Source organism: Oncorhynchus gorbuscha, linkage group LG14 (genome assembly GCF_021184085.1).
Source record: "Oncorhynchus gorbuscha isolate QuinsamMale2020 ecotype Even-year linkage group LG14, OgorEven_v1.0, whole genome shotgun sequence".
Taxonomy (NCBI): Eukaryota; Metazoa; Chordata; class Actinopteri; order Salmoniformes; family Salmonidae; genus Oncorhynchus; species Oncorhynchus gorbuscha.
Genome location: NC_060186.1, coordinates 49,534,654 through 49,555,638, shown reverse-complemented (window position 1 = coordinate 49,555,638; position 20,985 = coordinate 49,534,654). Strand labels below are relative to the sequence as shown.

The 20,985-nt window shown below is 43.5% G+C and overlaps 1 protein-coding gene across 13 annotated transcripts in view; it reads left to right on the top strand.

Annotated features, from left to right (window-relative positions):
* Positions 1 to 20,985, top strand: part of ptprk (protein tyrosine phosphatase receptor type K) — a 144,440-nt gene that overhangs the window by 114,686 nt on the left and 8,769 nt on the right. For 3 of the 13 annotated variants that reach the window (XM_046298261.1, XM_046298266.1, XM_046298268.1), the window contains exons 11-20: positions 154 to 259; positions 2,231 to 2,501; positions 2,686 to 2,722; positions 8,784 to 8,919; positions 10,108 to 10,143; positions 14,439 to 14,468; positions 16,599 to 16,759; positions 17,146 to 17,181; positions 18,583 to 18,594; positions 19,749 to 19,939. In XM_046298261.1, coding sequence (XP_046154217.1) covers positions 154 to 259; positions 2,231 to 2,501; positions 2,686 to 2,722; positions 8,784 to 8,919; positions 10,108 to 10,143; positions 14,439 to 14,468; positions 16,599 to 16,759; positions 17,146 to 17,181; positions 18,583 to 18,594; positions 19,749 to 19,939 — 1,016 coding nt within the window. The remainder of the gene's footprint in view (positions 1 to 153; positions 260 to 2,230; positions 2,502 to 2,685; positions 2,723 to 8,783; positions 8,920 to 10,107; positions 10,144 to 14,438; positions 14,469 to 16,598; positions 16,760 to 17,145; positions 17,182 to 18,582; positions 18,595 to 19,748; positions 19,940 to 20,985) is intronic. The other 10 variants (XM_046298267.1, XM_046298269.1, XM_046298274.1 and 7 more) reach the window with 7 other exon arrangements.

Below are 20,985 nucleotides of genomic sequence, written 5' to 3'. Positions count from 1 at the left end.
CAAAATGAAACATAATGTGTCTTGGCGGAGCATGCTTTCCCCAAGCCTTCAACATAGTACAACCCATTGCCGTCGATTACCCCCACTCTTGCATTTTTCCTCCATCTCTGATTTTGCATTTAAATCTTGTCCCCCCCCCCCCCCCCCCCCCAGCCCCAACTCTGGAGGAGTATGATGGATCCGAGGCGTTTCTGAATGAGACGGCCACCACCATCACGGTCCTTCTGAAGCCAGCTCAGGCCAAAGGTGCCCCTATCAGGTAAGAGTACTAATGCCTGGCTTTGTTCTAGTCCAAAGGTTCCATCCAATCATTTTAATGAAGCTCCTCCGTCCGCTTGCCTGACCTCTCTGTCAGGACGTTTGTGTTGTGTTGGTCCCTGTCCCTCCCTGTCCCTTAATGCAGCACAGCCCACAAATAGAGAGAGCAGTGCTGGGTAATGTTTGCAGAGACTCTGCAGGGAATTTAGATATTCAGGTCCATGGCCCCGCCGATCTCTATTTGATTTGGCCATTGTTGGCCTGTGCCTTTTCATTTCCCCTCCCCTATCACAATCGGCAGGGATATGGAGTTTGAAGGTACTTGTCATAAAGGGAATTTGAAGATAACTCTTTGCTCTCAGATTCAGTAAATCAGCTATTATGCGGCCAGGCCTGGGCTTCGATTGTGAAATTGGAGGGGCCGCAGATGGGGAGGGGAAGGACAACAGCCCTGAATACAAAACCAGCTGACCACATTTCTTCCTCACAGGCACTCACGCAGTAGATGTGGCAGTTGTTGCTGATATGTCACACACCCCTCTAAATGTGGCTGTTTTTTGTCTGGGATACAGACGTTGTGTAGAGTATTGTTACAAATATCATAAAGATGAATTGCATAATCAGATACCAAATATGCAATGGAGGGTGGGTATTAGGATTGGGAAATACACTGCCACTAGGATTATGTCATGTTTTTACCTGCTTAAAGGTCCAATGCAGCCATTTTTATCTCAATATCAAAAAAATTCTGTGTAGCAATTAAAGATACAGTCCAGGATCTTAAGCACAACAAATTCGTAACACATTGTACGAAATGGACCCCTTAACATATCATACGAAATGCAAAACAATTATATGCAATATGACATTTTTCAGGGTGTAACATGTCATACGAAACGGATGACGTAGTAAAGGTATGGGCCTTTAAAGGATTTAGGAGTGCCAATGAAACAAAGATGTGTGTTTTTAAAATAGACAGTGATTCGGAATTGGACAGATTGTGGCCTGAGTGCATTATCAAAAGGATAGTTTAATTTGACCAGTTTTGGCTGTGCACCGTAAAACTGGCCAAGCTCTGATGAAAGCTGATTGGCTAATCACGCAGCAACTCTGTGCAGGGGTAATTTAGAGAGGTTTGGTTAAGGTGTGTATTAGGGATTGAGCTATAATGAGCCTTCAGGCCATCTGCTCAGGTAATTTGTAACAGTTTGACAAGCGATACAAGGAAGAGGAAACGAGCCAGAGTACTCACTCTATTTCGGTGGAAGGGGGCAGATTTTGTGTCCATCTGCGCCCGGCATTATGGAGTGTCACTTGCATTTTAGATCTGCGGCGCTTTGAGCTAAAATAGGAGCTATGGAAGGTCAGGGAGGTGGCGAAGGCTGTCATGCCGCTGGGCGCTAATGGTGAGGGAAGGGCGGACGGGGGGAGAGAGAGAGATGCGCCCCCGGGCAGTCATTACCAAGGGTGGAAGGAAGGAGGTTCTGCTAGGTTTACAGCTCCATGGGTGTGCGAGGGGCGCTCCTCCTCTCCTCCTCTCCTCGCTCTGCACTGTGTTTATAAGTGGCCCTGGCACTGTGGTTAGTGCGTGTCTTGCCACGTTAAGACCCTTAGGGGGAGAGACGAAGCACGTCAGTGTGACTTTGTAATACTAATGAGAGACACGACCTGTTTACTCCCACCGGAGTTTCATGAGCCCTTTCTCTCTAGTCTGAGAGAATGGACTGTTATTAGTTAAAGGCTATGTGCAGATAAATGGGCTCAGGTAGAGATATCATGGCCTGCAGCGTGTACGATGTTACCAAGCCAGGGCTAATTCCAGCAGTTCAACTCATTTGGCATGCCCTCTCTGTGCTCTGTGAAGTGAGAGATTGCTTTAAGATTAGCCTGCTTTTGTTTGGCTAGCTGACTTTGTTTGCTTGTGCTGTTTTGTGAGGACTGATTGCCTGTGATGTCCTGTTCCTCTCCGCAGTGCTTATCAGATCGTAGTGGAGGAGCTGAATCCTCATCGCACACGCAGGGAGGCCAGCTCCGTGGACTGCTACCAGGTCCCAGTCTCCTTCCACGCCTCCAGTGGCGGTTCACCGTATTACTTTGCGGCAGAACTCCCGCCTGGGAACCTTCCGGAGCCTTCTCCGTTCACGGTGGGCGACAACAAGACATACCACGGCTTCTGGAACCCTCCGCTCGCTCCCAGGAAGAACTATAACATCTACTTCCAGGCCGTCAGCAGCGTGGAGAAGGTGAATATACACCACACTCTATCAGCCAATAGGATTCTCTAATGTTACCCCATTGGGTTATTGGGGTTTAAGTCTGTCTTAAAACTGAGTTTTACATCGAGGAGCATTGTTTGCCACCCCACCCTTTTGAATGAATTCAAATCCTTATGTTGTATTGTATTTTATTTGTATTTTTCTTCCACAGGAAACAAAAACACAATGTCTGAGACTTGCAACGAAAGGTAAGACTTACATTTTTGCTTATTTGTACAACAATAAAAGTCCTTCTTGCCCAATATTAATGCATTGACCGTACAGGACAGTTGGATTTCACTTTTCCCAGTAGCCAATGAATGCCCTCTCTCGTGCTCCGACGAAGAACTGTTACGTGATAATGTGTGTGCCACTTTATTTTCTGTCACTCTTCCAAGAGAATTGTCGTGCAGCGAGGATCTGGATTGAGGCAGAATTAAGGAAAGCTTATTCATTTGTAACATTCGCGCTTGTAAAGCACCTTCTCTGGTGAACAGCTTGTTTCTGTGGGAACAGGGGGCTAGCAGTGCCAACCCTTTGGATTTCACAGATAGAGAGAGAGAAAGCTCACTGGTTTTCATAATAAAGCCATGCTGTTGGTTTTTGGTGATTAAGAGGGAGTGGTCATTCAATTGTTACAATTCATACAGTGCCAGCTCATCCGGGATGTAAATCAAAGGGAAATAGGTTGCCGAATTATGGACTCTGTCCTCTTGCACTATTGAAATTATCTGCATTATAGACAACATTTATGCTGAATATGCATTTTTGCAAGTGCATTGGATTTAACTGGCCAAGTATTTCAAGTACTTATGACTATGTCTCTTACTACAATTAAAGGGCCAGTCAGTTTAGCTTCAGCATCAAATTCAAAAGGCACCAGGCTAGGCGACATAGAAGCAAATAGTCCCATCAAGACGACGGGTAATTGAGTTCCACCCTACTTCTCTCTCTCCCACTACTCTCCTCTTCTATCCTATCATCTCTCCCTTCTGCTAAATCCTTTTCCCTCCTGTCTCCTGATTCTGCCTCTTCGACCCTACTCTCCCCCCTTTCCGCATCTCATGACTCGCACGGTTGCCTTTCCTCCCGGCCGGCATGGCCCTCCCCTCCTGCTCCATGGCGGAGTGACTCATTGCGAGCTTACAGAACAGGGCTGCGGGCAGCTAAGCAAAAACAAATGGAGGAAAACATCCTTTCCCTCCTCTCTACCTTCTCTTCCTCTGTATCCGCTGCTAAAGCCACTTCCTACCACTCTAAATTTCAAGCTTCTGCCTCTAACCCTAGGAAACTATTTTCCACCGTCTCCTGCATCCTTAATCCTCGACCCCCCTCACTCCTCCCTCTCTGCGGACGACTTTGTCAACCACTTTGAAAAAATGGGTGACGACATCCACTACTCATTCACTCAGCCTATTGACTGGTCTCAATCACACAGAACTACCCTACACCTTGACCTCTATTTCCCCTCTCTCTCCAGATGACATCCTGCAACTAGTGAGGTCTGGCCCCCCGACAACCTGCCTGCTCAAACCCATCCCCTCCTACCTTCTCCAGACCATCTCTGGAGACCTTCTCCCATTCCTCACTTCCCTCATGAACTCATCCCTGAACACTGGCTGTGTCTGCTCTGACTTCAAAATGTCCTGAGTTGCTCCCCTCCTCAAGAAACCAGCATTCGACTCATCTGACGTCAAAAACTATAGACCTGTATCCCTTCTTGCTATTCTTTCCAAAACACTTGAGCGTGCTGTCTCTGATCAACTTTCTCGCTATCTTTCTCAGAATTATCTTCTTGACCCTTACCAGTCAGACAACTCCACAGTGTTGCCCTCCCAGAGTGCAAAGAACCTTGGCGTGACCCTGGACAACAACCTGTCGTTCTCTGCAAACATCAAAGCATCCGTAGAGTATGACACTACCTCACAGAGGAAGCTGCGCAGGTCCTAATCAGGCACTTGTCCTGTCCCATCTGGACTACTGCAACTCGCTGTTGGCTGGGCTCCCCGCTTGTGCCATCAAACCCCTGCAACTTATCCAGCAGTCCGCCTGGTTTTCAACCTTCCCAAGTTCTCTCATTTCATCCCGCTCCTCCGCACACTCCACTGGCTTCCAGTCAAAGCTCGCATTCACTACAAGACCATGGTACTTGCATACGGAGCACCTAGCTATCTTAACACGAATGCACCAACTGTAAGTCGCTCTAGATAAGAGCATCTGCTAAATGACTCGAGTGTAAAAGAAAGATGAATGTACCCCAGCAGCAACTTTAATTCCACTAGGAGGTATGAAAACTAGGAGGTGTGAAACTAGTAAAACCCTTAATGTCCTTCAGTAGAGAGCTATATGATGATATTGCTACAGGCAAAACATTTTCCTGATCAAAACATCTGATCCCTGATATCGGCCTAAGGTGGCAGCTAATACTCATCAGTATGGCTGCATCAGCTCTCAGCGAAGTCTGACATCACTGACGCTGTTCTTGCTAGGAATGACAAGCTTGCTTCGCCTTACATTACGTCACGGGTAGAATAGGATAAGTTCCAACATGGAACTCATCGTCAGTGATTATGTTGTCGCCCACAGTGGTGCATTATTAACGTAGATTCATTCCGCTTTATCTCTATGCTTATCAATTGGATGTTTATGTGTTTGAGTGTTTGTGTGTTTTTCTCCTTGATTCGGACGAGTATCCCCGTAATGCAGTTCTTATTAATCAGTTAAGATGCAGATTTATATAGTAAGTGCTGTGTATTTATAAGGCCAAGCTTAGATATCAGCCCACAAATGCTATTAGATTATCAGACGTGGAAAGCGCTGTATCTATAATCCGTTAACAGCTGTCTATGCATTGACACAACAGGGGTTGGACTTGTTGTTCATTTCAAAGATCGGACAGGGGGGAAAAATAGTGTAGCATCTTTCATCATGGCTTTGGTAGAGAGAATCCATTGGCCACATCAACACACTCTTATGAAGTGACTGAACTGTGGATGATTTTTATTAGTGTCACAATTATGTGTGCCTGTGTCGTCAGTGTCACTTCAATTAGGGGGTGGGTGGTTTCATGACTGCAAAAGGAGAATACCAAACGTAGTTTATTGATTTATGAATCCGGTAATAATAACGAAATAAGCCTATAGGAGAGTAAGATACAACAAATGTAAGTGTTACATCCTCCCTTAACAATGTTGTTTAGTCTGAACAATAAACGATCCATTTCCCAGAACTGTGTCCTGCTCAGAATTTCAAGTAGCTATGTGTGTGTCCATGCAGTATCCCACTTGGAGTATGTGTAGGCTTTGGCCACTTGTGCCTGTCACACTCGATCACTCACGCTTTCCATTTGTGATAGATTAAATGCTAGAAGTGCTCTCATTCTCTGAATTGAGAACCACCTTAATTGCCCTAACTTAATTGGATATGAAAGCTTTGTTTTTTAACTTAAAAAAAACAACTGTTGTCATTAATTGTTTTCCGTGTACAAATGTCTCCGAAGCGCATTGGCCTGAAGGTTGTCAATCGAATCCAGATAGAGTTTGATAAGAGCTCTGCCATGTATCCCACTGTCAGGAATGAAAATAGATTTTCATTTTAAGCCGGGAATTTTATCTGCAAAATAGTTGTAATCCAATTCCATTTGAATTTCCTCCTGTACTTTTTTTTCTTCCATGAACGTATCTCATAAACTCGAACAGAAACATAAGTATTCTTGAGGCAAGATGGCGATTATGTCTCAAGCAATACCTCAAAACATTTGATACCGGGCTGCAGACCTGATAAAATAACCTTTTTAACTGGTGTCAGCATCTATTGTGAAACCTCCTCTGCTCGTAAACCTATTGGTTTTCTGGTTGCGTTCTATTACATTTGTTATGGTGCTTTTGATGGCGTTGTCCGGCTGTTGCATGTAAAGCATTGAGTGGATTATGCCTATGAGATTATTTATTGCAGCTGTTTTACCATATGGAAGAAGAAAACAGCTGGTGAAAAGGTGACATTTTTCTGTGACTGACTCCTCCATTCCTTTGTTCCATAATATTTGCCGCAATGAATAATAAGCAACCTTTGACAGAACAACTCACAGTTCTATCCTAGTAATGTCCAGCCTTGTTTATCACCGTGTGGCCAAGTTCAGGAATACTCTCAGCAGAACCAAACTATTCTGCCTCAGTTAATTTAGCAGATTTTATTCCTAAATGCGTTTGAACCGGACTTAAATACCAGAAAATTGTTTCTGTACAGTCATTTTCCTGGGTACGTTAGCATGGCTAAAGTGAGGGTGAAAGAGCTGTCAAACAGAGAGAGGGGAGCTGTAGGAGTGTTGAAGTGTTAAAGCCGGCGGCATGGCCAGTGGGTGACAACGTGAGAGACAAGGACAGTTTGTCCTGCTCCGCTGGGACACTTTCTGTAGATGTTCCGTCTCCCTCCAACCTGATAGAAAGAGGGAGAGGTTTGCAGAGGCACATGGGGAGGGGTGTGTGAGGTAGGGGGCCCACTGTCAAGTACAACAGGCAGTCCCAAAGGGTATGCCCCTGAAGCCCCCCCTACACTGACAGAGATTCGTTTTAGCCCCAGAGACCACTTCCCTCCTGCTACAGACATCCAGCGTTCTGTTCCTAGATGTGTTTTAGTGGCTGTTGGACATGATCTCTAGGGTAGTTTCATCCATCCATAACTTGTTAGTGATCTCTCCGATCACAGATGATGTTCTACGTACAATGTTCAGTGAAAATATCTAAATATCTAAGATTATGACAACCTGCTCTCTGAAAAACACTGACCATTGATTTCCCTTCCTTGATATAAAAAAAGGATTTGAGGGTCATAGAAATCCGCACTTATTTAAAACCTGCTGTGCTCCTGAAAGCTTTCTAAAGGAGGCGGGGGGGTAGTCTGTCTTTGGAAGATTTTAGTTGTCCTCTTGCCTCAGGGCGGTGAGTTAGTGAAACACACAAGAGTGGCCCCTCTAGTGACACAGATGCCAGCGTGTTGGTCTTCTCTCCCATGGTAGAAACTAGGCCAATGAATTGACCCCGAGGAATAATGGCTTGAGTGCTGGTTGAAGATGGCCTTTGCCCATGTTTTCAGGTCTGTGCAAGTCGGCCCATTGTATCAGTCTCCGTAAACACCTTCCGTTTGAATCTGAGGATGGGTATAAGATGGGAGCTGTCGCATTTGTCATTCCTTTCGCTGATAGGAAACGGTTGGTAATCATTCAGCTGTTGACATAAAAGGGCTATGTTATTGTATGAATGAATGTACTAGGTTCAGTGTTGCGTCGGGAGATAAATGTCCTTTGTACCTCATATTTGCCCTGAAGGTTATAGGAGATATAGGACTTGGGTCAAGAGAATAATTATGTTGTTGAAATTGTACAATAGCATTACAGTGTACCACTACTGTAGGAAACACATTTTACTAAGTACTGGGAGACCAGAGAATAGGGGGAAGTATTAGGCTTTGTTTTTTTGTGTGTGTTTTGCATTAGAAAGAGGATTATTGCATTTGTATTTATCAATAGCAAAATATTACAATATATCAGAGGGAACCGTATCAGTGTAGATATTTTAGATTTGTTTTCACTTTTTATTGTTTGGTACATTGTAAAAAAAAAGAAAAGAGTTTGCTGTTAACATTCAACAGTATTTGCGTATGTCCCTATTTTGTCATTTGTTTAGCAAATAACCCGTTGGGTACTAAGATATAATAGTTGTTTCTTTGTTTTATAATGAGGATCCACACCCAATGCTTTACAGAAGTTAATGGCTCTGAAGATTTTTTAAGTATTGAAAGACCGCAGATGAATTTATGCTTGGAAAATCTCATGGGACCACAGGGGGTATGGAACATAATTAGAAATTCAATTCTGATGGTATTTAGTAGAAAACCCAACATAATCATGATATCAGTGTGTGTAGAACCAGTGCACATAGATATTATACAGTAATTGGAATATCGGTGTATTGAAATACGAGTAGCTGTGTCTTCAGATGTCTCTTTGAATGTGTTTGTGCTCAAATCATTGCTGTGACGTGGCTCAATCTGGAAGACGTCCACAGTAAATCTTGGAAGTGTATGCCTTCATGTGTGATGGAACAGAATGTATGTGGCGCGGAGTGGACCACCATCTGGTCAACTAAAGTGGTCGAAGAAAGCATGCTTCCGCTGGGAAAGACTCAGTACGCCGTTCCAAGTTGTGTGTTTCCTGGTCAAAACTACAACAATCTCCCTTTTTTTTCATTTCTCTATGTTTCTCCTGTTACCTAGGAGCCACAGAGGAACCAGAGGTGATCCCGGACCCGGCTAAGCAGACAGACAGGGTGGTGAAGATCGCTGGCATCAGTGCTGGGGTGCTGGTGTTCATCCTGCTGGTGCTGGTAGCCATCCTTCTGGTCAAGAAGAGGTGAGTGGAGCATCGTACACAGGAAACGCTGTGTTACTTGGCTCTATGCGACACCATGAGCTCATCCTCTACTCCATCCCATGCCATCAGCATAACCGTGAGGCTGGGTCATGACTATCAGTCAGCCTACAGTACACTAGGAGGGGGAGGAAGGAGGGATGAGAGGGGGGGGAAGACACTTACAGTACTGTATGTTATTGTTTTTGTAGTGCCAAGACTAGGTGTAATACTGTTTTACCAAGGTTTGGTAGAGAGTTTGATTGGGTTTCAAGGGGTAGCAGGCAGAGTACTGTACATGCAGCTGATTTAGACGAGGACCCATAAGGCCCATCTCTCAGAGCAGCACAGTGAATTTATGAGCGTATAGATTTCCCCAGGTTCTCTTAACATCTTCTGAGATTTTATATCTGAAGTGGCTGGTCTGAAAAGCCACGAGTTTTGAAGTGGATGTGCACTCACACAAGTGCATACCAGTGGTGTACAATGCGAACAGACAACACCCCCAGCTTTGCTGCAAAGTGGAATATTTATTTGAGGACTTGGAGAGGTGTCTTCCAATGAAGAGGTAGTATTCAGATGTGATTTACTGTGGGTCGTTAGCACTCCACTGCAGGGTGTTCAAGGGTTTCTGCTTTTTTGCTGTCATTTACAATAAGGTGGACAGCTTTTTGTTGAGGGTTGCATTCAGGATACATACAGTAACAACGCTATTGAGCTGTGCTCAGTTTTTACTAGCCTCAAGGTCAATCATTTTGTCACCTGCTTTACCTCCTCATCCCACTCAGTAATTCTGGCACTGCTTCATTCAACTAATTCAGAACACTGTTTATTGCATGGTTATCACACTAGATTTTACATTTCCTGGCCTTTATTCTGTGGTGTTTGACTGTGTTGACCATCTAACTGTGTTAATGTCATTAATTGGCGAACGAACAGTCCCCAGTCAACCCCAATAGACAGCCACTGATGCAGAGAGTGGGTTGAGCCTATATGAACTCCTGTGCAATCTAGTATTGACTGTTAGTGGAATTGATTTAAGTCCAAACTCAACATGCTTTTACTATACTTTTGTGTTAGTATTTTCCTACTTAGACAAGTTATGGAGGAATAGACCGTATTTTGAAAGGTCATGGGCTGATATACAAGCCCAAACTTCTGTTGTTGTCTAAATGCTACTTTTCTTTTTAGTCATGGAGGCTTTACTACGAAGAATTGGTCAGTCAGGTGTGTGTTTTTATTTGTTGATACAAATATGTACACACACACACACACACACACACACACACACACACACACACACACACACACACACACACACACACACACACACACACACACACACACACACACACACACACAGTTGGGGTCATGTTGGAGGAGGCAGGTTGCAGAGATCAGGAAGGATCTGGGGCCTTGAGAGACTAAATGATGTTGTGCTGTAATTACTTTGTGAACCTCCTATTGATTTCGTTCAGTTTTTCCAGAAAAGGTTTTGTAATGAACACTGGCAAACTGAACTGTCCCCAGCACCTGTGATAAATGCTTTTGGAAAGCCCACATGTTCTATTATTCTCCAAAGAAATTGAGATTGTTTTAAAGGGAAAATATTGATTACTCGTGCCGATTCCCAAGTCGGAGCGCATCTCTACATGCTGAACAGGTTTAGCAGGAACGATATGCGCAGAGGTGCCGTTACCCTGCACACCCTCTCTCTCTCTCTCTCTTTCTCTCTCTCTTTCCATGACATATGGCACCATCATGTGGACATTTAACAGAATGACAGTTGTTCCCACTCTCCTCTTAGAAGTCAATTGCCATGTAAGAGTATACATATTGATATCTCACATAATTAACACAGAGGGTGACACCTGTATAGTTCATGGGTGGTTGATGAATGATTTTTCAACTCATGTTTTTTTCCAGGTGGACCGACACAGTATCTAATCATCCAGCTTAACAAACACATGAACATCACAATGAACTGGAATGACATTAGTGCCGATAATCCGGAGGGTACTGGAGAAAGCAAATGAGGTTGATACACTGAGTGTACAAAACATTAAGAACATGTTTTGCCCCCCCGATTTTCCCCTCACCCCAACAAATTGAGGCCGTTCGATGGACTCTACAAGGTGTCGAACGCATACCACAGGGATGCTGGCCCATGTTGACTCCAATGCTTCCCACAGGCTCAATGTCCTTTGGGTGGTGGACCATTCTTGATACACACGGGAAACTGTTGAGTGTGAAAAACCCAGCAGCTTTGCAGTTCTAGAGACATCTGTGCACCTGGCACCGACTACCATACCCCGTTCAAAGGCACTTAAATCTTATGTCTCGCCCATTCACCCTCTGATTGGCACACATACACAATCCATGTCTCAATTGTCTCAAGGTTTAAAAATCCTTATTTAACCTGTCTCCTCCCCTTCATCTACACTGTTTGAAGTGGATTTAACAGGTGACAATCAATAAGGGACCATAGCTTTCAACTGGATTCACCTGTTCAGTCTGTCATGGAACGAGCAGGTGTTCATAATGTTTTGAACACTGAGTGTACAGTGTATCTTTGTTTAAAGTGTTGGACAGTCAAGCAGTGCCAGTGACTACTGATGAGTGAGCCTTCCAAATGAATCGTAATTGGCAGAGCAGCCTCTGCGTCTCTCGAGATGTTCTGTCAATTAGGGCTTCGTTCCTAACGACCTATGCTCATTTACAGCTGTCTCCCTCCTAATTTCCCCTGCCACCCCCCTCTATAACCTTTAAACTTCAGAGAAATCTCATTCTGCCACACCCTCGTGCACCACAGGTCATTCCTTTAGCTTCCTTATTTATTCCCCCTTTCCCGTCCTTCTCCTCCTCACTCTTTTTCTCCTCCATTTTCTTCACTGGGTGTTTAAGATTTAGTGAAGCTGGTCCAGGCTTACTTCGTGGAGATAAGAGAAGGTCACGACCAAAGTCTTTTTCCCCTCCTTGGTCGTGAGTGACAGACGTGGGTTGAGTGACAATAACAACATTTCATTTTCTTTGATATTGAAAGAAAGTGACTTCGTCATTGCTCTTCTGGGTCAAGAGTGACTTTTGAATTATGCTACAGTAAGTCTGGCATATACAAACGTCCTTGTTCCGTATTACAAACAATTGGATTGTGTTGGTTTGATGTTGGTGTACTTTTGTTGTGGTTGCATAGTAGTTCAATGATTTGTAATAGATCTAGCTAATCTATTCCCTGTGATTTAGAATCTTTTTCAGAGAGATGGGGAAGGGGTTCATTTCATTGAATAGTTTTCATATAAGTCATTGGCATTAATTGCAGCGCCTGCTTTTCAGTTTTTGGATGGCTTCCTGGTTTGTAATTTCAGCCTTAAAATGGCCTAGTGTTTAGAGCAATGGGGGTACATTGAGTGCTAATGAGCCATAAGCTCCTAATCCCATTGGAATGGATTAAAAGTACTGATGGTAATTGAATTCTGAAGTATGACCAATGTCCCTTTGTCCCCAAAGTAAAGAACTCCTGTGAAAATCAATATAAAGAGAGATGCATTTGTTTTGGAACTAGTTAGCTTAACCTGTTGTGGATGTCTTGAATGTACACTGAACAAAAATAAAATGCAACATGTAAAGTGTTTGTTTCATGAGATGAATTCCAGAAAGTTTCCATATGCGCAAATAGCTTATATCTCAAATTTTGTGCACAAATGTTTACATCCCTGTTGTTTACATCCTTCCTTTGCCAAGATAATCCATCCACCTGACAGGTGCGGCATATCAAGAAGCTGATTAAACAGCATGATCATTACACAGGTGCACCTTGTGCTGGGGACAAAAGGCCACTAATAAAATGTGCAGTTTTGTCACACAACACATTTCCACAGACGTTGCAAGTTTTGAAGGAGCGTGCAATTGGCATACTGACTGCAGGATTGCTAGAAGCTGCCTCCAACATTGTTTTAGAGAATTTGTCAGTACTTCCAAGTGGCCTCACAAACGCAGACCCATATGTATGGCGTCGTGTGGGCGAACCGTTTGCTGACGTCAATGTTGTGAACACAGTGCCTTCAGCATGAAAATGCATGGCCCCATGTTGCAAGGATCTGTACACAATTCCTGGAAATTGAAAATGTCCCAGTATTTCCATGGCCTGCATACTCACCAGATATGTCACCCATCGAGCATGTTTGGGATGCTCCGAATCGACATGTGCGACAGCGTTGTTCCAGTTCCTGCCAATATCCAGCAACTTCGAACAGCGATTGAAGAATGGGGCAATATTCCACAGGCCACAATCAATAGCATGATCAACTCTATACGAAGGTGATGTGTCACGCTGCATGAGGCAAATGGTGGTCACCAGATACTGACTGGTTTTCTGATCCACCTCCCTACTTTAAAAAATTAAAATAAAGGTATGTGTGACCAACAGATACAAAATCATAGATTAGTGCCAAATTAATTTCAATCAATTGCCTGATTTATTTTTATGAACCAACTCAGTCAAATATTTGAAATTGTTGCATGATGCGTTTTATATTTTTGTTCAGTGTAGTTGATGGTTGCTGTTGGTGCTGACAACCTCCCAGTCCGTCAGATATAAGAAAGGTGTCTTTTTCTCACACCCAGTGAGCCTGTTTGTCTGAATCTCTCTTCCTCTTGTTAGTTGCAATGGCTTGATTTATTTTTTCTTCCAAAATCAGGTGACCAGTAGAGTAGAACTCAATGATATACAAAGCAATAGAAGTTAATGAAGTGGATATTGTAATCTTGTAATTGCTTTGCGCAGAAACAATCAAGGTTAGAGCCAAAACGTAAACGTGGTGGCAAGATCTGTATGCTTGTTTTGTTTTCATGTTGTATTTCTTGATATTTGATGATTCCATTACAAACACTAGTTGCTGGGGAGATGAACACTTATGGGCAAGACACAATTCATTGATCTAATACAATAATGAAAATGTGGTTCCCTTCCTGAAATCAACTTAAAGAAGATACTGCATCTTTAAAATGGTGGTCCACAACGTTGCTTGTTTTTCCAGGTAGCGAGCAGCTTGTTCTTTAGTTTGCTGCAATTTGTTTCCCCCGCTGTGTATCTCCATCCCGGTGATCAAGACATTACCGTTTCATATGTAACCCTGTAGCCTAAATCTAACGACGAGTCCATAACACCAAACAGTCAGTCTTAAGACGGTCCAAGTGTCCAAGTGAATGAGACCGTATTTTAATGCATGACAATAATGACGACACCCAAAATTCAACCAGAACCAAAAAGATGAACTGTTAACATGTTTGTAACGAAAATCATTTTCTTGCACCCTAACTTCAATTACACTGGAACATAAAACTGCATGGAGCTCAATTTGAAGGAATGCATGTAAAAAATGAAATTCTAACATCAAGGAAGTTAATTCATAGAGATAAAATGTTGTTTTGTACTTTTATTTTCTGATTTTGTTGATCCGACTGATTCCCACTTTGCATTCACCAATATCTCTTTATCCTGCTGTCTCTGATTTGCGTGCCAGGAGGAGCTACTATTCTTACTCATATTACCTGTAAGTAAACAGACAAGCAGCAACAAAACAGAAACAAACAAACCCCAAAAAGCACAATGACTGCACATGTCCTTGGTTAGTTATGTAGTGTTTTAAAGATGCAGTATCCTTTTTTCAAGTGAAAACGCATATCGCTCAGATCCAATTCCCATTGCCATTGACCAGCTCCAACATGCTTTCGAAACGCTCTCCAAACCAAAGTCGTCATGACCCAAAAGCGGTGTTATTTGAAAAAAGAATGCTGCACTTTGTGTCCTGTGTTCAATCTGAGTGCATGTGGTTGTATGTCAATAACTCATGTATTTCATTCATCTTCTTCATCTCCTGGACCTCCTTTAGTCCATTGAAAGGATATATGGGGTAATCTGTGTGCCTCTACACATGCACACTGCTTGTGTTGAATGTCATCTATATCTCATAAGCCCTTTCCAATTGGTTGCTCTGATTGTTGGTGGCAGAGGGTTTCCTCTTTGGGTTGGTGTGGGTTCTTCTCCTGTTGTACAGTAGACCGTAGACAGCCATCTTCATGCTGCGGTGCTTTCCACAAGGGCTGCAACGAGAGAGAGAAACTCCCTGATCTGTCGTCCTGATCTGCCCGATGCGCTCACATGGTCTACCATTCGACATGCTTGCCATTTTACCCTCACCTCTGTGAGAGTGTGTTTAAGCTACACAGGCCTTGCATTTTACCTTCCAACTCCTCATTTTTGTATTTCTCACAATCATTTTTCATTTCACGCCAAGAAGTGACACCCAACCTCAAGTGAATTCAGGTGAATGAGCCTTTTCAGCATTTCAGAGATGATTCCCCCCGACACAGGATAAAAAAAATCTGTTTTTATTAATGCCTTTTTTCTCTCCATGAAAATGAAAGATTTTCACAGAGAACATCTTTTTGCTGGTTTCGGATAGTCCCTTCAAGCAATTTTAGGACACCAAATTTGTTAGCGCTGGGAGACATTTTGACAATTATATCCTGTTAAGTTTGGAATAATTGAAAAACAGAAAGTTACCAATAATTACCTCAAATGTTAAATCAGTTTTTCCCGACGGGAAAGTGAGGTATCCTACAGTTTGCCACTATCAAAGGTAATTAAAAGGCTCAAAATGGAAGCCGGATAATTTTCTCATGGCTCTTGATATAATTGACCCCATGCTGTGCTTGCCTATTTTCGATTCACTTCCAATTTATGATGGGCAGAAATTAGTATATTCTGTCTGTAATTGTCATTTTACTAGAACAGTATGAAATTATAGTATTTGGTCTCTTTCTCCTGCTGTCCCATCTGTCTCTTCTCTAGTACAAAGAGTCCTCCCTTCAATTTCACTAGAGTGGCTCCTTAAAACCCTGTCTCAGTGCTTTCATCTAACTGCAATCTGAAAACTCCAATCAGAGGACAATTTATACTGCAACACCTTTCTTCAGGGTGCTCGCAAAGTGGAATAAGGAACTAGGATTAGAACAGAGTGGGTCTGTGTTTTCATCGCAGTGCTCCTTTTTACAATTCAAATTTAGTGAAACTCGTAATTGCCCTTAAAATGGAAACCTCCCAGTCTTGTAGGCGTTCAATCAGCTTTTTGTACGGACTTACTCACAGTCGGGCCAATGAGTAAGTCCGTACACAATCGATTTGGCATATATCAACCGATTTGGCATTTTAATCTTGCTAATATACTGTATTAACCCAATCAACTCATGTCCAGGTGAAATTATCAATAGATCATCAACCAATCAGGGAGTCCCCATTTCTCAGAATGTGTATGTCAGAGCCCAGACTGGGGATGACATGCAGCAACCTCTCACTTTAGCATGAAGCATCTACCTGTCCCCCTCGAAGCAGAAGTTACTCCTGCATGATTTTGATTCCTTTTGGGCTTCCCCTATATGTTTCCTAATGTGTACAGAATGATACTTGACCCTGATAATAGAGTATTTGTGAGGTTTGCACCTATTATTGGATGAACAATTATTTTTTTAAAGGCCGTATGTGGAAGCCAAACCAATGGTCTGTTGTCATGGAGATGGGCTTTTCTCTTTCATCTCTGTCCCTTTAGTCTTTCCTGTTGTGTATGAATAATCGATGGCAATGTGTTTTTGTGATATTTTAACCTGCTCGTCCGATCCTTCAGGAAACTGGCCAAGAAGCGCAAAGACGCCATCGGGAACACTCGGCAGGAGATGACACACATGGTGAACGCCATGGACCGCAGTTATGCTGATCAGAGCACGCTCCATGCTGAGGATCCCATGGCCGTCACCTTTATGGACTCCCACAACTTCAGCAACAGATGTAAGCATAATGGTCCTAAGACAGTTCCCTGGGGAACACCACCCTCCACAGATACATGGTACATGTGAGAAAGGATCCTGACAGTTAGATAATTAATCTAATGCCTTACGATGGGAAAGACCCTAACACCAAGAAGGGTCCATGAGACGGGCTCTGAAGGGAGGTGTTAAGTTGCCCTTTAACCTTACATATTTTTACTTTAAAATGCATAATAGGAACATCCCATGATATGAATGAATGCCTTTAATGATTTGAACTGTTGGCACAGGATATTTTGGTAGAATTTCTTCTAATCTTATGCTCTGTTCATCTTGCCCTTGGAATTGTATAATTCAGTTGTGTGATGCAGCTTCTGGAATGTATTTCATACACTTTTTTCCCTACAGTGCCTAATGATCCACTTGTGCCAACGGCAGTGTTAGGTGAGGCCCCGGTGCTATATCATCTGCCTTGCCATGGCTTGTTGTGTTCCTCATGCATGTCGTTGTCACAGTCCCGTAGTCGTCCATTGTAAACCTGTAGCCGTCCATTGATTGTCTCTGTGTTGAGTCTGGTTAGTCACGTACAACTCACTCTAGCCCTGAAAATATACAGTACCACAGTCAGAATGACTAGCCTCCACATTCACTTATCCAGTAAGGGGAATAAAATAAGAATTGTTTCCAGATTTTGGATTTCCCCTGGCTGCTGTAAAACAAACTTGGCCCTCAGCCATGGTAGAGTGGAGACATGGCAGTCCTCCAGTGAACCGATGAACAATCCTCCAGCGTTTAGGACCCACCTATGAGCCGTTAGAATGGAGCTAAAGGTCCAAACCACATTCAGAGACTCACACTCACTCCTGTATGCATTACAACTGTCTGCACGCTCCAAATCCTGCTCAGGGCGTTGGTTTAGGAGATGAGGAGGGAAAACTAATTTAAACACAAGTGAAGATACACAATGGCTACATTCACCTGAGTCCTTACCTGAAGATCAACGTCCTGCATGACATGACACTTTTATAGAATGAAACCAGTCATCCTGTCACTGTGTGTAAGTCGTGCAGGCTTTGTGTGTGGGTGCCATTTTAAATCACCCTCAGCCCCTCTGGGACTTGTCTGTGTAGAGTTAAAAAAACAAACATCTGACAGTTTCTATGTAATGGAGTTCAGCGTTCACTCGTGACATCAGGATGGAGAGTGTTAGACACTCGACACGAGCAGTGTAGTCCACACTGACAGAACAAGCAATCCACCGCGGAGGGTCTTTACGGCTCACTGAAAACCTAAGTTTGATGGGGAATTAAAATGCCCCCTCAGGCCACAGTATTTGCTGTGAAAATGTGTTATTTTAGCTCTGTGTTCTCGCTGGGCTTGGTAATAGGAAGTGAAGGGTGCAGTTCAAGCCATGACTCAGTCTAGTATGTTAGGGCCGAATTAAGTAGTACAAATTTGCAAATGAGTAGAAACGTCAGCTTAGATAGTCTCTACACTAGAGTGCAGCAGTTCTCTCGCCAGCTTAGTGTCACTCCTCTTAGATCCCACCCACTGCATTAGTGTGTCTGTCAGTCTCCCCATAGCTTTGTAGAAAGCCGTGTGCAGATGTGTAAGAAAGTCAGTGTTGTGTACGTGTGGTGAAGTAGGTCCTTGGGTCAGTTGTCAGTCAACTGTGAATCCCTCGTCATTGTTAGGTGATCACCTCCATCACCCTCATCTTCCAGTATTGTGCTTGAAGTCATGTCACTTCATCATATTATATATGTACTACAACCTCTGTGTGCTTACTGTTGATCTAGTGAAAAGCTCATGTTGTTTTCCTTTCTTGCTGCCCTAATTGTGAAGTGCCAATTACCGGTAAGTGTGTTTGGAAATTCTAAAGTGTCCCAAAGTGGCTAATGAAAAGAAATTGATTACCAGATCGCAAATACTGGATCTCAATGCAGTCGTGTCGTTGATTGAGCCATTAAAAGTGTGTGCAGAGTGTGGGTGTCAGTAGCAGTAGCCAGCTTCCCCTCCGCTGACAGTAAATTGTGCAGGGTTCTTAAAACTATAACTCAACATTCCCCTTAACCTGATATAGAGGATAGCAGTAGTTCAGGGGCTAGCCAAGCAGAAAAGATATGGAGCTCACCGCTCAGTAGGTAATGTGATTGCCAGCAGGTCAGTCTGGGCTTTAGAGGGGTGAAAATCCTGGCTGCAGATAACCTAGGACTCAGCAGCCCCCCCCAGACACACACACACACACACACACACACACATACACACACCCACACACGCAGACACACACACTTACACACGCACACATCTCCACAGGCGAAATGGCTATGTTTCTCAGGGGTTGACACGGCTCAGATAAGACATTAAACGGCGCATATGGTGCCTGTCAGTCCTGTGAGCCCAGTGTCTCTCCCCTGAGAGGCTCCTGCCCTCACACTGTCGTAACTGAGAGGCCCCTGCGTTTGCCTGTCCGTCTACTGGGAGAGACAGGCACCACTCCTCAGCTTTATCAAGCCCTGTCTTGCCCACTCACCAAGCTGACACAACATGTCAGTTACTGCCAGGTGCCTTGTGACTTACATCCTCCTCAGAGCTTAGCTGCTTTGTGAAGGCAGGAGCCATGTTCTTTTTTTTTTTTGCAAGAAAAACTCAGTTTTGTTAACGCAATTCTGCAAGAGAAAGTAACCCAGTTTGGTTATAATAGGGTATTAATCGTGATTTGACCCCAGGCCAGATTAGCCAAGGACAACTCCGCTCCACCATGTTCTTCACATCAACAGAGTTGAGTGGGGATGAGAGTGGACGGACTGGAGCTCCAACGTCACATAAAATTACCTTTTTATTTGTAAACAAATTCAAAAATGACGGATTTCAGCAAGCAATTACATGAGACAATGTGCCATTGATGTGAAGTACACCGTGGAGTTTAGTTTAACGTGGCTAAGGCCAGCTATGTATTCTGTGAGTGATGGTGATGATGATCCTCACCAGCATGTGATTTCCTTGGACAGATGAGAACCACACTGCGGCTGCTGCTGCAGAGTCCAGCCGGCTGCTGGACGTGCCTCGGTACCACTGTGAGGGGACAGAGTCGCCCTACCAGACCGGTCAGCTGCACCCAGCCATCAGGGTGGCTGACCTGCTCCAACACATAAACCTGATGAAGACCTCCGACAGCTACGGCTTCAAGGAGGAATATGAGGTCAGACCCCAAAGACTCTAGTCTACAGTACATCCGTAAAACAGGCCCTAAGACTCTAGTCTACAGTACATCCGTAAAACAGGCCCTAAGACTCTAGTCTACAGTACATCTGTAAAACAGGCCCTAAGACTCTAGTCTACAGTACATCTGTAAAACAGGCCCTAAGACTCTAGTCTACAGTACATCCGTAAAACAGGCCCTAAGACTCTCGTTGACAGTACAGTCATAAAAAAAACGAATATTTAAAAAAAATATATAAATGATAATGTCACCTTTATTTAACCAGGTAGACTAGTTGAGAGCAAGTTCTCATTTACAACTGCCACCTGGCCAAGATAAAGCAAAGCAGTTCGACATATACAACAACGCTGAGTTACACATGGAATAAACAAACATACAGTCAATAATACAGTTGAAAAAAATCTATATACAGTGTGTGCAAATGAGGTAAGATAAGGGAGGTAAGGCAATAAATAGGCCATATGGAGGCATAACACAGATAACACAGGCCCTAAGACTCTGGTCTATGTGTATAAAATAGCATATTTACGATGGCCCTAATGGGGCAAGTAGCTTTTAAAATGAAGCGACAGCTCACACTCATATTAGCTAAGTGTATGAGGTCATCAGCCCTCACTATTCAAACAGTCAACCCACCTTCGAGTTCATTCAAATACAAATGGCTTCAAATCAAGCATTTAACTCCATTTTTTGGGGAGGTTCTTCAAAGAGAAAATAACCCAACAGTGGAGAACAAGCAAAATACCCAGTAAATGTCACATCCTGTTGAGGTTCTGTGTTGCTCACTGTGTTGACTTGATGAGGCAACCGCAGCCCTGCAGAGAGAGAGTTTCCTGTCAGCGAGGAGTTTGCCTGTCAGGGAGAGGTTTGCACTGCAGCGGGGGTTTAAAGACGTTCAGTTACTTGCTCTGCAGCCTTTGAAAGTTCAATGAAACAAAAAATGCTACAGGCAAAGTAAAAATGGCCTTGTGTGAGTATGGCTCAGCTCCGACAGTCATCTCCCCATAGTTTATTTCACAACTATG